The 15,679-nt window shown below is 29.4% G+C and overlaps 2 protein-coding genes across 3 annotated transcripts; one reads left to right on the forward strand and one right to left on the reverse strand.

Moving 5' to 3' along the window:
- The first annotated feature begins 230 nt into the window (after window positions 1–230).
- On the forward strand, window positions 231–4,382 carry LOC130957971 (KH domain-containing protein At4g18375). 2 transcript variants are annotated; one of them, XM_057884840.1, is made up of 8 exons: window positions 231–368; window positions 967–1,562; window positions 1,857–2,285; window positions 2,488–2,745; window positions 2,851–3,111; window positions 3,215–3,276; window positions 3,751–3,818; window positions 3,981–4,382. In XM_057884840.1, the coding sequence occupies exons 2-7, from the start codon at window positions 987–989 to the stop codon at window positions 3,797–3,799; spliced, it is 1,635 nt and encodes a 544-aa protein (XP_057740823.1). In that variant the 5' UTR covers window positions 231–368; window positions 967–986; the 3' UTR covers window positions 3,800–3,818; window positions 3,981–4,382. The 2 variants fall into 2 exon arrangements, with proteins under 2 accessions (XP_057740823.1, XP_057740824.1); XM_057884841.1 differs by having other exon boundaries at window positions 352–478.
- Window positions 4,383–8,922: 4,540 nt separating this feature from the next.
- On the reverse strand, window positions 8,923–9,465 carry LOC130957647 (uncharacterized; the record flags this gene model as incomplete). The annotated part of the gene is made up of 1 exon (XM_057884497.1): window positions 8,923–9,465. A coding segment is annotated over one exon (219 nt), but the record flags the coding sequence as incomplete, so codon positions are not given.
- Window positions 9,466–15,679: the final 6,214 nt, after the last annotated feature.

Consider the following 15,679-nt stretch of genomic DNA (forward strand, 5'->3'; position numbering starts at 1 on the left):
TATTATTTTTTACTATTTTTAAAAAAATTAAAATTTAATTTAACTCTTAAATTACATATTAAATATTATTATTTATATAATATATCTATATCAATTATTTTAAAATAATTTAATTTATATTTTTATTGAATAATATTTATTTAAAATTATAATTTTAATTCCCGACGGGAGATAAAACTAGTTCTTTTAAAAACTCATCCAAACAAGCTTTTAATTAAATTATTTTGCATCCAGTCCAAAAAAAAAAATATTTTGCAGAGTATTAATTTTACCTTCGTCTCTTGGTCTCACGTTCTAAACGAAGCGAAACGACGAGTTCAAGACTGCGTTGAAGCGTCAACACCCTTTTCTGCCTTCTGCTGTAGCCTGTAAGCCTCTTTCCTCTCTCAGATCTGAACCTTTCTTCGTATTTGCCCTTTCCACTTTCTTCCTCTTTAGTTTTCTCTTCCCTCCCACGCATTGCATTACATTCCAAAAGGTTTTCTATTTATTTATTTTTGCTATATTTCCCAGCCATATCTGTATCAATATTAGAGTTGTCAAAACAAAACTCCTTAAATTTGATTTTAGTTGCTCTCTGCAAGGCAATAAAATATGGATCTTGTTCGTCGTGTAAATATTTTCCTTTATTTTTCTCTCCTTAATTGGTACTTTGGGAATTTGACTTTTTGATCGTGATTTCTGCTGAAATAACTAACCCTAAAATGCCGATGTTTTCCGCTTTATGCTTTCGGAAATTGGTCAACTTTGAATCATTTATCAATAGATGATGTCACTCTCTTTTTGAGAATTTTGTGATGTGTTTGATTGAATAAATTGTTTGGGGTTGGGCATGGTTGTGTAGTTTATGTGACGTTATATTTTTGTTGTTGATTGCTGTCATGTTTTGAAGTAGAATTTTGGCCTAATTACTTTATTGTTCATTCTCTTCTGACCTTTGTGTTGCAATTTGTGAAACTTTTGCAGGGTATCAAGATTTTGATCTGATGGCTGGCCATAGGAGCAATTATGGTAAGCGTCCCCGTCCGCATTCTGACTATGAAAATGGAGGAAATAAGAGGAGGAATGCAGGTGATGACAGAGAGCAGTTTGTGATTGATCCAGAAGACACTGTGTACCGCTATTTGTGCCCTGCCAGAAAGATTGGCAGTGTCATTGGTAGGGGAGGTGAGATTGTTAAGCAATTGAGGATAGACACTAAATCGAAGATTAGGATTGGTGAGACTGTATCGGGTTGTGATGAGCGAGTCGTTACTATCTACAGTGTCAGCGATGAGACTAATGCTTTTGAGGATAGTGGCAATTACGTGTCTCCTGCTATGGATGCTCTTTTTAAGATTCATGACAGAGTGATTGCTGAGGACTTACATGGTGATCTGGACGATGATATTGGTCACCAAGTACATGCTAAGCTGTTAGTTCCGTCTGATCAGATTGGTTGTGTCATTGGAAAAGGCGGGCAGATAGTACAGAGCATACGCAGTGATACTGGTGCACAGATTCGTATATTGAAGGATGAACATTTACCTTTGTGTGCCTTGAACTCTGATGAACTTGTGCAGGTAAACTGGACTTGCTTTACTTGCTTATTGCATTCATTGGCTTTTCTTTTACTATGAATATTAATTTTATGAATATGATTTGTTTCAGCTGATATTTCAGTTCTTATTCACTTTACTATTTATTGGGGCAATGAGGCTAGTAGTTCACTCCCTATTTGGATGGCTTGATAACAAATTTTCTTCTCAAGTTTTCTTTCTTATATACATTTTTGGATGATGTTAGATATCTAGAAAGTATCATCATCATGTACTTTTCTTTAATACATATGCTTTGTATTGTTATTGGAACTCCAGATTTCTGGTGATGCTGCTGTTGTGAAGAAGGCTCTTTATCAAATTGCATCTCGACTTCATGATAACCCTTCAAGATCTCAGCATCTGCTTACTTCTGCTGTTCCGAGTGTATACCCTGCTGGTGGCTCACTTATGGGTCCAACTGCAGGGGCTCCAATTGTGGGGATAGCTCCTCTTATGGGTGCATATGGGGGGTATAAAGGGGAAGCAGGTGATTGGCCACGGTCCTTGTACTCAGCTCCAAGGGATGAAACATCTTCAAAGGAATTTTCTGTTCGATTGGTGTGTCCAATTGGTAACATTGGCGGTGTCATAGGCAAAGGTGGTGTTATAATCAATCAAATTAGACAAGAGTCTGGGGCAACAATAAAAGTTGATAGTTCAACAAGTGAAGCTGATGAATGCTTAATAACAATTGCAACAAAAGAGGTAGATTATCTATTACCTAGTGTACAATTTTTCATTTTATTCTTTTGAAGTATTTAACGATGCAACAAGAGGTAGATTATCTATTACGTAGTGTACAATTTTTCATTTTATTCTTTTGAAGTATTCTTGTTGAATTCTCAGGGGATATTAATAGATGATTCTGTTCTCTATTGTGATAGTTTGTTAAATTTTGCTATCTCAGTTCTTTGAAGAAACATTTTCTCCAACAATAGGAGCAGCTGTGCGCTTGCAACCGCGTTGCAGTGAGAAAGTTGAAAGAGATTCGGGAATCATCTCTTTCACTACCAGACTGTTAGTGTCAACCTCTCGAATCGGTTGCCTTATTGGTAAAGGAGGATCTATCATAACTGAGATGAGAAGGCTTACAAAAGCTAACATACGTATACTGTCAAAGGACAATCTTCCGAAAATTGCATCTGATGATGATGAAATGGTACAGGTAAGGGTATTTTCATGCTTTATTTTGGTAATGTTTTAGATTGTACAATAATGGTGCAAACATTCTGTCCTATAATTGTTTTTATCTTTTCTGCCCCCCGTTTAGATTTCAGGAGATCTTGATGTTGCTAAGGAGGCTCTTGTGCAAGTGCTTACACGGTTGAGAGCAAATATTTTTGATAGGGAGGGTGCCGTCAACACATTCCTTCCAGTCCTGCCATATGTTCCTGTTTCAGCTGATGGATCAGATGGCTATGATAGTAGAGAGGGTAAAAGACATGGGCGTGGACATTCATATTCAAGTGGATACGGAGGCTCTAGTGATTTAGCAGCTGGTGATGCATATGGAAGCTATGGAGGCTCACAGGTACTTGTACACAAAGTTTGAGGAAAAACATAACATAGTTGAATTTGTTGAGTAAATTAATATTTCCCATTTGATGTTTGAATGTGTTTCCATCTACCTGTAGCTTGGTGGCAGCAGTCTCTATGGGGCTTATGGAAGTTATTCTTTGGGACGGCCTAGCACTGGGTAGCCAACCTTCACTGTTATCTGAATTTTTCCTTTAGTTTTATGTTCATGTCCATCACGTACAATTGTCACCGTAGACTATTATACTCTTTGAATGAAGCCGTCATATGATGACTTCTCTAGTTTTGAATCAAAGATTACTGCTGTGATTATTTTTGTATGACTGGGTTTGGTTTTGCACCAGTATGGTCTCTGTTTGAAACTTGTTAAGGTAGTTTTTTCTTTCTCCCGTATTATAAAAGTTCAAAATTTGCAGTACTATAAGATGTTTTGAACTTAATATATCCTCTTGGATAACATCATTTACCAGGAAATGTTTTCTAGAAAGCTCTTTGATGCTGAATAATTTCTGGAATGAAGTTAGAAGTTTCCTTATTTGGTATCTTTTTGTGAAGAAACCACAGCTACTGATATGTTTTTCCCTTTTATTTCAAGTGTTCCTGAATGGTCAGTTCTGATAGTATCTGTTGCCAGGTTGTCTAGTCAGAGCAGTCTTTCTAGGAGGAGAAATCATGCTTATTAAACTTGATGCGTGTCTGCAGGTATGTTTCTATTTTCACTATCTTTTATCTGGCAACTTCCTATAAGGCAGTCACATTAGTATAAGAGATTGATGTGATGATATCTTACTCTGACCGGTGACCCATTTAGAATTCTGATGCTCTTCTTTTCCCTTTGTTCCCTTTCCCTTCCCATCCAAACAGCTGAGATCTGTGAAGCCTGCAGCCCGCCTACTGCCTAAACCAGAAGACCAGATGAACCAGGGTTTGACAAACTTATGGCCCACCTTGATGCATCTACCTAGAGGACCAAACCTATATGTGGAGACTATTGAAATTGGCCATGTCCATTTTACCTTACCTTCCAAGCTTGATAACTTATGCTCCCAAGAACCTACAAAGTTGGCTTGCCTTTGTTTCTATTTTGTCTTTTTCTGGTTCATTTGTCGTCCGAACTGAGATTACCATGTAGCTACAGTCATCCCACACTTGTATACTTGTATGATTGATTTTGGGTCTTATTTTCTGACGGTTCATTGTCACCTGCAGTATTTAGCTTTTATGATACGACACTGATTTCTTCGCAATTGACCTTAAATTTTAGAATTTGGTGTAGTTTTGGTTTCATCTTTATTGCAGGTGCTACTGTTTGCCTATATCATCTAAAGCAGGTAAAGGTGTTTCACATTAGTTTACTGTGAAAATTCATTCTTATGCATGATTTTGATTACTTTTTGGGACTACACATTTCCACTAAAAGGTATGAAAGCTGCTCTGAGTTATGCTGTTAAATGAATTTTCAAATCAAGAATTAACTTGGCTAAGGATTCAAGACTTACTTGGTTAAGGAAAGCATCGGATTACTTAAATGATCTTTGACAATCAGCCAATAGGATATATGCCTAAGATATTCCTAATTATTTAAGCACTGTAGGGTTTTCTTTTGTTTTTAACTTGATTAGAATCCAGCTGCCTTGTTTTTTATTGCTCAAACCATTTTAGAGTACCTGCTAGCTATTCATAAAATAAAATTAAAAAAAAAAATAGAAGAGAAAAGAACATATCGGTGTTTTTTAGGTCAATCGATTTCCGCACAGTGCATAGATGTTAGTCTTCTTAATTACTGTCTGTGTGTTGTTGACCTTTTACAAGGTTGAAGGTATTCTAGCTAGTACCCAAGCCCCAACGTTCTTTTCATGTTTGGTGTCATGCACCCAAATCTAAATCACATATGTTGGCATGCCCCCTTGATGATCTGTGGAGATATTGTTCAAAAATTGAACTCCGGTGCCTAATTGTTTATGCTGATATGTTGTTTTAACCTAATGCAACTTGATTTCTTCTGTGAAATTCCATATGGCAGGCCTTACTGGGTGTAAGATTATTTTGTGGGGAGCTAATGATGAATTGTTGGTTCCCTTATGTTTTGGGAAAATGCTAACATTTGGTTCCCAGATTTATTCTATTGTTCTATTGCTTTAAATTTCCTGGTAGTTTGGTCCCTTGCAAACTCTGCGCCAAAGAAATCTATGTTGTAAACCGCAAAAGAAGATTTTCATATTTATCGAATCATGTTTTAGCAATGCTAGATAATGTTGCTAAGCATTTCTGATGATGACATTTGTGGGTTGTGATAATAGTTTTGAGTTTCAGATCTGAAAGCTCGCTGTCCCTGGCTGGAATTATGTCAAAGTTCTCAGTTTAATCTCTCAATTTAAGTTTATTGGATTTAACTCCCCAAAATATAGAGAATCAAATATGCCCCGTGTGTTCATTCGTCTGCCGTATAAAGATAACACGTGGGTCTACAAAGGAATGTTTACTTTTTGGACTCTATCAAAAGGATTGCTACTTGGTAGTTCAATCCATTATTTGATATTTGATCGGTTAGGACAAGGTTTTTCCGTCAGCCATATTATGGTACTTTACTGTATTTGAGTATTTATGGGAAGTATCAAGGGTAATGTACAAAAATTAAACCATGGAAAGAGTTGAAGACCTAAATGATGAATACTTTTTTTATTTTTATCTTAAAAAGAGTAAAACTGCAAAAATTGGATTTATCTGTTGTAGGTTTTTTTTTAATTATTTAAAATGACGTATAACATGCTACATGGCAGCATAACTAAACAAATGCGTTTCTAAAGCGAAATCTAATAAAATATGCTGCAGTGCACAGTTCCAATCATATGTTACTACTTACTATGCTACAAGCTTTGGTGTTTTTTAAATATGAGTTCTAAGCTTTTCCAGAGGTAAGTTTACCATTTACTACACAACATTCAGATGTTTTCCTTCTTTCTATACAGCCGAATTCTAGTAAATTAGATACACCTAACCCAATTGATTAAAGCACTTTTTCAACTGAATCTATAGTACATGTAAGATGCTGTGTTGAATTTAAGTCTATATCAGCTCTTAAATGATCCATAGAGGGGGGTGATAAGAGAAGCTACTCTGAACTAGGGGTGGTGGGGTGGGTGTGCATCTAAGAAAAAGTAAAATGATTTATACTCCTAAAAATCTCTATTTATTTTTTTAATATATTTTGTTTTACCATCAACTAATATCTTAGCATGGTCGAATTAAGATATTATGTTTTCCTTTTAAATATTTCAATACACCAAGCGTGGCCTTGCTATTTTATTTTTATATAGAAGATTGTTTATGAGAATTTGTATAGGAGTATCAATGTGAAGTGTGAAGTAAAAAATTATTTGTATTTGTGTGAGGTTATTTAGCCATGCAAAGTCACATCAAATCCAGCAATAAGAATCCTCCGGATTACACATCATTTTCACATTTTTTCCCCTTTGGATAAATGACAACAATTGCCCAGTTATTTTGGGCTGCCCCCCTCTTCAGGAGTGATACAACTATTAATGCTTCTAGTTGACAACTTGCAATCCCAATCCAAGTGGCAGGTAGTATCATATGAAATCAATTTCTTCTTTATATAAAGTTTGGCCAGTAACCTTACTCTTTCTGTGCTTCAAAGTTCAAACCCAAATGCATTACTCAAGTCCAATCCACTTCTTCTCCTCTATGAGGATAATCCATGCTTCATGCTTCTTTTATTTCTCTGTTTTCTTCAAATAAGGAATGTTGTTGTGTAACTATGGCAGTCATTGATGCTCTTTTTTAATTTCCTGAATTGGTTTTTCTGAATTTCGTCTAATGTCTTGCATGTGGGGATGAGGCCATGCATTGCAGCCAAGGATGACTTGCCGGCATATTCTTTCAGAAATGATGCTTGCTAACTCCTTTCATTGTCATTTTTTTAATGTTCAATTTTTTGTCTAATAATATCTGTTGATTTAGAGTTTTAATCTACTATTAATATGTTATTTTCAAGTTTTTCTTTATCTTGATAATTTCTATAAACTCCTAGAATTATTTTACAATTCACTAGGCATGACAATTTCATTAGCTCATTGGTCGGTAAGTCGTCTTTGGCTACATTAAGGCCTGATTCTCTCATGCTAGATTTTTGATGATATGGCATAGAGCACTTGATTCTTTGGGAGAATGATGATTAATGGTGAGATTGATCAACTAATAATTGCACAAATGCTAGCTGAGAACAACATACATGACATAACTTATTAAAAACAGTAGTATCTAGGTTCATATATATGTGTATAAAATGAAGCTATAAATTTTTTTTTCATAATGATTTCTTTGATTTGACTTGCTGAATTTTGCAGGTGTATTATGTTAACAACTTAACATCCATCTCGTTGCTAGTCTCAATGTTTCTGAAGTAAGCATTTTATTAACATTTCTTAACATTTTTAGTTTTGTTTAGTGCAATATTAAATCATTCTTTATTATTAATTTAATTGATTTTAATTATAAAAAATATATATAATATATATTAATTAAAATTAAGGTTAAAATTACTAAAATACTTAGGTATATTTAAAATTTTTCCATTAGTATTAATTAGTTGTGAACTCTTACTTTAGAATCCAATCCATTATTATTAATTATTTATTTTGGTGGACGGTGATGATTTAGGATAAAAAAATAATTAAAAAAATTAGTTGGTAATTTTTTTTGAACTAAAAAGCTCAATACAGCAAAGTGAAACAATTAGAGTACATAGAGTACATAGAATTATTAGAATTACTAATCAAACAGATATAAATTAATCCAAAATTAAACATATGTGAAACAAATAAAAATTAGTTCGTAATTACAATTTGCTTTCTCATATGTGAAAATTAAAGAATAATATTAAGGATCAATTATGGGCATAAGAAAATCTTGGGAAGTAGGAGTATTTTGATGAAATGAATAATAGAAAGAAAGAATTTTCTCAAAGTTGATGAGGAGAAACAGTGGGTTCTATATTTGGAAATAAAGCATGCATTTGTATTGCAGAGTTGCAGTTATGACCAGTCATACAATTAATATTTCAACTGTTAAGAACATGATTTTCCATGGTCAACAATCAATGCTGTCACATGGGTAAAAACTTAGAACTAAAATGAACAAAAAAAAAAATGATTTGTTTGTTTCAATATATGACTTTAAGGTTTTAAAATTGTCAGGTTAGTTACCGTTAGTCTATATATGAAGTGAGATTATAGTTCAATTTAGTGTTTGAATAATCAATTATATTATTTAAGAATTAAGTTAACATGTGTCTCAAAAATCTATATTAAAATTATTAATTAAAAAAATATTTTATATAAAAATTATAAAATTTAAATTTTAATACATTTATGTATTTACTAAATATTAAAAAATTCTACTAATAGAATAATAATAACTTAACATCTTGAACTAAGAACACATTTTAATTAAACTCGTTATTCAATTCTAATATCACCAAAAACTATAACTCAAAAATATTCTGTAAAGAATGTGATGGTTAATTTGTTTGTGTATTCAGAAATTAAAAATGAAAACAGTAGATTATATATAAGAACGAAGAAGAGTAAACAAGTGTATATACATAAATTTAATTTTTACCGACAATATAAAAGAGTATTGTACTGACAATTAATTGTATATTATTATATTAATAAATATAATTAATTTTTTAATTTGTTATTTAAAAAATTATTTAAATGTATAAATCTGATTAGATAATTATCAAAAATATAAAATTCTCTATATGGAAAACAAAATTAAATAAATTATACATAAAGAGAGGGGAGAGATAAAACCATTCTAATTAACTCAATATTTATTTCACCGGCTTCAATAAAGACAATTCCTATTTCCTAATACATAAGAAGAAAGAAATCAGGCAGTATGTAAATTACATCAGGTATTTTTCCTTCAACCCTATCAAGTTTCATGGGCTATGAATCTATGATTGATGAACAATTAAAACACGGAGCAAGAAAAATTAAGTAAAAATAATAATTAAGTCTGAAAATTTCCAAAAGAAATTAAACTCTTCAGTCTTTACTATATATATTTTCAACAAATTAAATTAAACACACAATATATATAATCAAAAAGATATGAGACCTTCCCTTATAAGCAAGGCAAACATGAGGACAAAGAGGCCAAGAGTGATGCATTGAGTTGGTGATATCAATGTTTGTGAATATGCTACTAAGGTCAGTGCTGCTCCAATTGATCCAATTACAAGAGAATTAATGTTCTGCCTCATCACCATTTTCTTCTTCTTCCAAAAGCTTGAATCAGTAATTGATGTGTTTATCTTGAAATATTATATTAGATTAGATTAGGTATGTATAAGAGCCATCAAATTGGAATATTATATATAATAAGTCTTTCTAAAAAAAGTCAACGCTTTTGTTAGGTGATCTCATGGTAGTTAATAAATTATTGATAGAGTACAGTGAATTAATTAACTGATGATCATGATCCATTAGAAATAAAATATTTAGTAAACCAATTTGTGTTAGTGGAATGGTGATCTCACTCGTGTGTTTAAATATGTGTTGAAAATTTATTGGCTAACGGTAAACTTTTAAATAGAGTTCATCAGATTTGCGACCACAGATTAATTACTGGCTTGTCAGATTGAAAATATTTTATTAGAATTGAAATGCCTATAATATTTTATATTTTGTTGTTAGATTAAAAAAACAAAAATATTTAATGTAATATACATTTTTCATAACACATTCTATCAATCGCATATTATTAATCCTTTTGTCATTGGTCATCTACTTATTAGGAGCAAAAGATTGATCCCTGAATACTTTCTATGCTTAATATTGGATTCAAACTTCTGATCTCCTGGTTAAGAAATCGAATACTAAGCCATCAAGCTCTCACTCACATTGTTGAAAAAAGAAACTAAATTATTATTTTAAAGTTTCTTTTTTCTTTTGATGGGAATTTGTTTTACAAAATAAATTGTTCATGGTGAACTTTTTTTTTTCAAATTAATATGGGCCCTTAATAAAGATTTATATGAGCCGAAAAATTTAGGTAAGATTCCAGATGATAAATATGTTTGTCCATGAATAAAAAAAAAAATCTGTTTTACATGTAACTTTAAAATGAAATTTCAATTTGCAAAGCATTAGTTTTTGATTGGTCGAATAGAAGAGTATCATAGGAAACAAAAAAGATATATGTTTTGCATGAAACTAATTCATTTTGAGGCATCTGACCAAAAAATAAAATAAAAAAGAAACTATACATTATCAAGTCTATGCATTAAGAGTAATTAACGAAATGTTATTTACTTATTTTACTAACTCACTGTTGTTGTAGGATTTAGGGTTTAGATGATCTTTTTTCCTATTAAAGTAGTATAAGTTAAAAACTTTGGATGGTAATTCATATAAATAATTATTTGTAACTTTTAAAGGGATTTATAACCTTTGAAAAGTAGAGGGAAAAAACAAAAATAAAATTAAAAGAGAGTGTGCAAATTCCAATAACTTTGAGATGTAGACTTAACATAATATGAAATTTATTATTTCAATTTAGAGTCAGATTTTTCATTACTGAAATAAAATAAACAAAATTGGCTCTCAAAATAATTTATGATATTAATATATTCGCCTTTAGAAAATTTGTGAATAGTAAATTTTAATAATTTTAGTGGGGTATTAAATTTAAAATACCTTAAAGAAGAACTAATTTTTTTATTAAATATTATTTATGAAAAGAAACTATTTTCTAAGAAAATTCAACCTTCATACAAATGATCCCCAAATATTATATCTAATTTAAATTAAATAGTTGTTTGATTATTGTTGGTAGGATATTTATTATTTTTTCTTTCCCTTTTGTTTTTTCTATTGATATTGATAAGAACAAGACTTGCTTTGGCTCTTCCCTTCTATTTTTTATCAAACATATGAAACGTGCATTACATAGTTTAGCTCAAAATGGAAGGTATATATATACACACTTTAATTGAACATATCTATTGATGAGTTTTCCAGCTAAATACTTGCTTCATAAGAGATCGTTTCTCCTCAAATTATAACTTTAGTTTATAAAATATCTTGCTGCTTTGCACTATGTATCGGTTTGATAAAATTTTAATTTTTTTTAAGTATTTTTTTTTAGAAAAAATTAAAAGTTGTGTATATCCGATAAATTAAAATAAAAATAACTTTTAGTATGTGAAAATTATAAAAAATGTGTTTGATAAAATTGATTTTAACAATTAAAATTTTTTTAATAGACATAAATATAATAAATAATGAAATTATACTAAGCTATTCATTAAATTTTGAAAATATAAACTAACTTTAAAAAATATTAAAAAATATTTTTATAAATACTTTAAAAGTTACTTTTTTTTAAATTAAAAGTAGAAATATTTTTATTTTTGGTACATGAATAGTAAAAAGATTTAAATTTAATACCCCATGCCACCACATGCTCCATATACCATTTTAATAGGTTGGTATTCACCAATAGTGTTGATTGATAGTTAGAAATTAACCTCTTCAAGATAGCAACCTAGATAAATAGTATTGGAACATGGTGGTGGTGGTCGTAACTACGCGCATGCTTGTGGGTCATACTTAAATGAGTTTAATTATTCTGTTTATTTTTATAATTTTATTAAATTTATAATTAAATTTTTATATTTTTTAACAAAATTTTTATATAAATTTTAATTTTATAATTAAATTTTTATTAGTATAAAAAATATTAAAGTTAATAGAATATTTTTTATAAATTAATAATACTCATAATAAAAAATTTAATTAAAAATTTAATTATTTATTTTAAAAAATATAAAAATTTAATTATAAATTTAATAAAATTATAGAACAATACAATAATTAAACCTACTTAAAATCACTTCAAGAAGGTGTACGTGGTTTCACCAGATACATTATAGTTCACTAGAGATAGTGTGGGAAAATGGATGAGAATGTAAATTCCCATTTAGCATTATATGATATCAGGATACATACCTTTAGTCGATTTTGGGATTTTGAAAACAATGACATGCAGTATGACTTTATTTGCATCAAATAAAGAGAAATCTCAAATAAACATGCAAAGTAAACTTTGAACTTATTATCATATATTTTATTTCCCTTAACCAATAATAATAATCTCCCACATATGGGTGGTATTGAGTACAAATCGAAGGGATATAAACTGAGAGTCTTCTCTATTTTTATCGTAGAAAGCTTATAAATTTTTTTTATTGAAGAATCACTTCAATTTTCTTGTCTTTTAGAATCATTTTCTATCGGTTCTTTTACTTAGAATCCTTTTAGAGCTAGAATTCTTTTCAACAGAGCTTCTTGATCTACCTCCAAAGTATGGTGTTGCTGTCTCTTTCCGTACAGAATTTTGTAGAAGAATGAGAAAATCAAGGTTTGAGAGAAAAAAAAAATTGTTGGACTAAATTACAAAAATAATAACTTATTCATCTAACATTAAAAAATTTTAAATAAATTTAAACTAGGATGCTACTTGACTAAAATGAGTTCGTTTGCATTGCTATAGAATTTTCTCTCAATTTGAAATTTAAACCTCCCACTTATCTGAAATTAAAATTTAAACTTTGATTAGAGGAAGAGCGGGTGTTACACATTTCATTTTTTACATAGATTTATTTTTTATGTACCGGATTAAAGAAGTTTATATATACATACATACGGATATATAGGATTGAAAGTGAGTTAAGCGAGTCAGCTTGATCTCGACTCGTTAATAGTTTAATAAATTGAACTTGTGAACTGATGAGTTAAGTTTGAGTTTGAAATTGAGCTCATATATTAAATGAGTCGAATACTATGATGTACAGACACTGACACGGACACAGGATACGACATGACACAGGACACGCCGACACGCAAATTTTAAAATCTTACATGACACGGGGACACACATACATATAAAATATGAAGTATTTTTTAGATAAACCGTAATGATATTTTAATATTTTATTGATATTAAAATATAAATTAATTTTTAAAATTTTTTAATGTCTTATTTTAATTATATCAAGTATTTAAAATATTTTTTGTTTTAATAAATAATAATATATACTATATCTAAATTTATTTTAAGAATATATATTAAGAATAAGATCGGACATGCTGACACGTGATGGTATTTAGGTGTGTTCAAGTGTGTCCGGAAAAGAATTTTTTATTTTTATTGAGACACGATTTGAACATAGCAGTCACGCGTGTCGGACGAATGTCGATGAGTGTCATGTCCAAAATGTGTCCGACACGCAGACACGGCAATTCAACAAAATGTCCGTGCTTCATAGGTCGGATATGAGCTTGGATAAACTTAACTCATTAATTAGCTCATGAGTTGGTTCGATTATATATATATATATATATATAATTTTCTATATGTATTAATGTTTTTAATTATTTAAAATTTTATAGTCTTTTTTATATATTTTTAACGTAAGATATAAATAAAAAATTTATAATTGATAAATAGACAATATATAAAATTGATATATAAGTTATAATTTATTAATATAGAATTATAGACTATATTCCTATTATTTGAACCAACTCGTGAGCTTTTATTGAGCCGAACTTTAACTTACAAAATAAGTTCAATTGTTAATGAGTCGAGTTATGAGCCAAACTTAATTTTTATGAGTCGAGTTTGAGTTTAGTATAGCTCGACTCATCTCGACTCACTTCCAACCCCATATATATGTAACTCATTTTTATATTTATTGAACGAATAATTATTTTAAAAATAAATATAAATACTATATTAAATATTTAATATATTTATACATAAAAATTAAATTCTTTCTCCATTTGTTTGTTAACCAACTTCTTCTATGAAACTTACCACATTGTTCCAAACTATAACACACCTCTTTTTCTATAATTTTGTTATTCATTTAACGTAATCTATTTGTACTTAAATTATAATTTCAACATGCATATTGACCATGCTTCTGGATAAGGTTGATCTGGACCAATTTTTCTCCTGAGAAAAAAGTTGGTTATATATAACATGCTAGAGGTGTGTTCTTATTTTATTTATTTTTTTATTTTGATGAAAAGAGTGATGTTTTTCGTCTGTTGTGGATAAATATCAACAGTACACAATTATTAAAGTGTAAAGCAATGTATGGGTTGGAGGTAACTCCCTTTTCCTTTTAGCGTTGAAATTAAAAGAAAATAATAATATGTAATATGTACACATAATATGTAAGGTCAATTTTTATGAAAGTACAATGAGAGGGTAAAAACTTAATATTTTTAAAAAATTATGTTATGACATAATATTAAAATTTATATAAAAATTTTTAAAATTTCATTCTTGTATGTTGTTTATATTTTTTTTTGGGAATGTTAGATAAATAATGACTATTTTGAACAACATAAACAACCACCAATCAAATAAAAATATACTACACTCTAATTTAGTACTATTAATTAAATTTATTTTTTTAATCTTATTAATTTATATTATTCACACATTATTTAAAAAAAAGTGTTGATTACCTATCCTTTTTCTTTCTAAAATATAGAATTTTATTGTAAGATATATGAATGGAGAGCACAGGATATCAACAGGGACATGTATAATCATCTATGATGTATGAACATTAGCATATATATCAGCATGATATAATATAGGAGACGTGTATACACAATTTAAAATTTTTATAAGATACGAAAAATAATATATATATATATATATAATATAAAATATTTTTTAAATAAAGTATTTAAAATATTTTTATTTTAATAATTAATATAATATATATTATTTTTAAATTATTCATTTTAAGAATACATATTAAAAATAAATAAGAATCGACATGTTAACACACGATAAAATTAAGGTGAGTCTAAGTGTATTTGAAAAAAAATATTTTTTATTAAGACATGGTTGGACATATAAAATAAGCGTATCAGATGAATATCGATAAGTATCATATCTAAAATATGTTCGACACGCAAACACAATAAATTAAGAAAGTATCTATGCAAAAAATAATAACAAAAAAAGTTAAAATAAAATAGAGAACTAGGTATGTATAAATGAGTGAATCATTGTTTGAGTCAAGAAGTAAAAGGATAATTACTAGAGATATGTATGCACAAAAACACAAGGGATGTAAACAGTTACGTGAAAGGCTATCTAATTAATTGGGTGAAGTGTTCTTGGTCAAGTTTTCAGTTTTGGATATCAAAACTTAACTTATCCCATAAAAGTAATAAAGACACAAACCTAAAATATAAAAAGCATGAAACTTCCCAATAGTTTTTCTATCTATAACTATAAAGCCAAGGTTCTCTGAACTATGCACCCAATTTTTCAAATATATATATAAAATCCACTATTTATAAGCACTTAATAAGAACAACATCTTCATTCAACTCTACTCCTTCCATTATTCTCTATCTCTCTTTTTTCTTCTCTTCAGTTACATAACAATTTAATACATCAATTATTTTATCAATAATAATAGAAATAATAACATAGAA

The sequence above is a fragment of the Arachis stenosperma genome, chromosome 10, assembly GCF_014773155.1.
Source record: "Arachis stenosperma cultivar V10309 chromosome 10, arast.V10309.gnm1.PFL2, whole genome shotgun sequence".
In the NCBI taxonomy this organism is placed as follows: domain Eukaryota; kingdom Viridiplantae; phylum Streptophyta; class Magnoliopsida; order Fabales; family Fabaceae; genus Arachis; species Arachis stenosperma.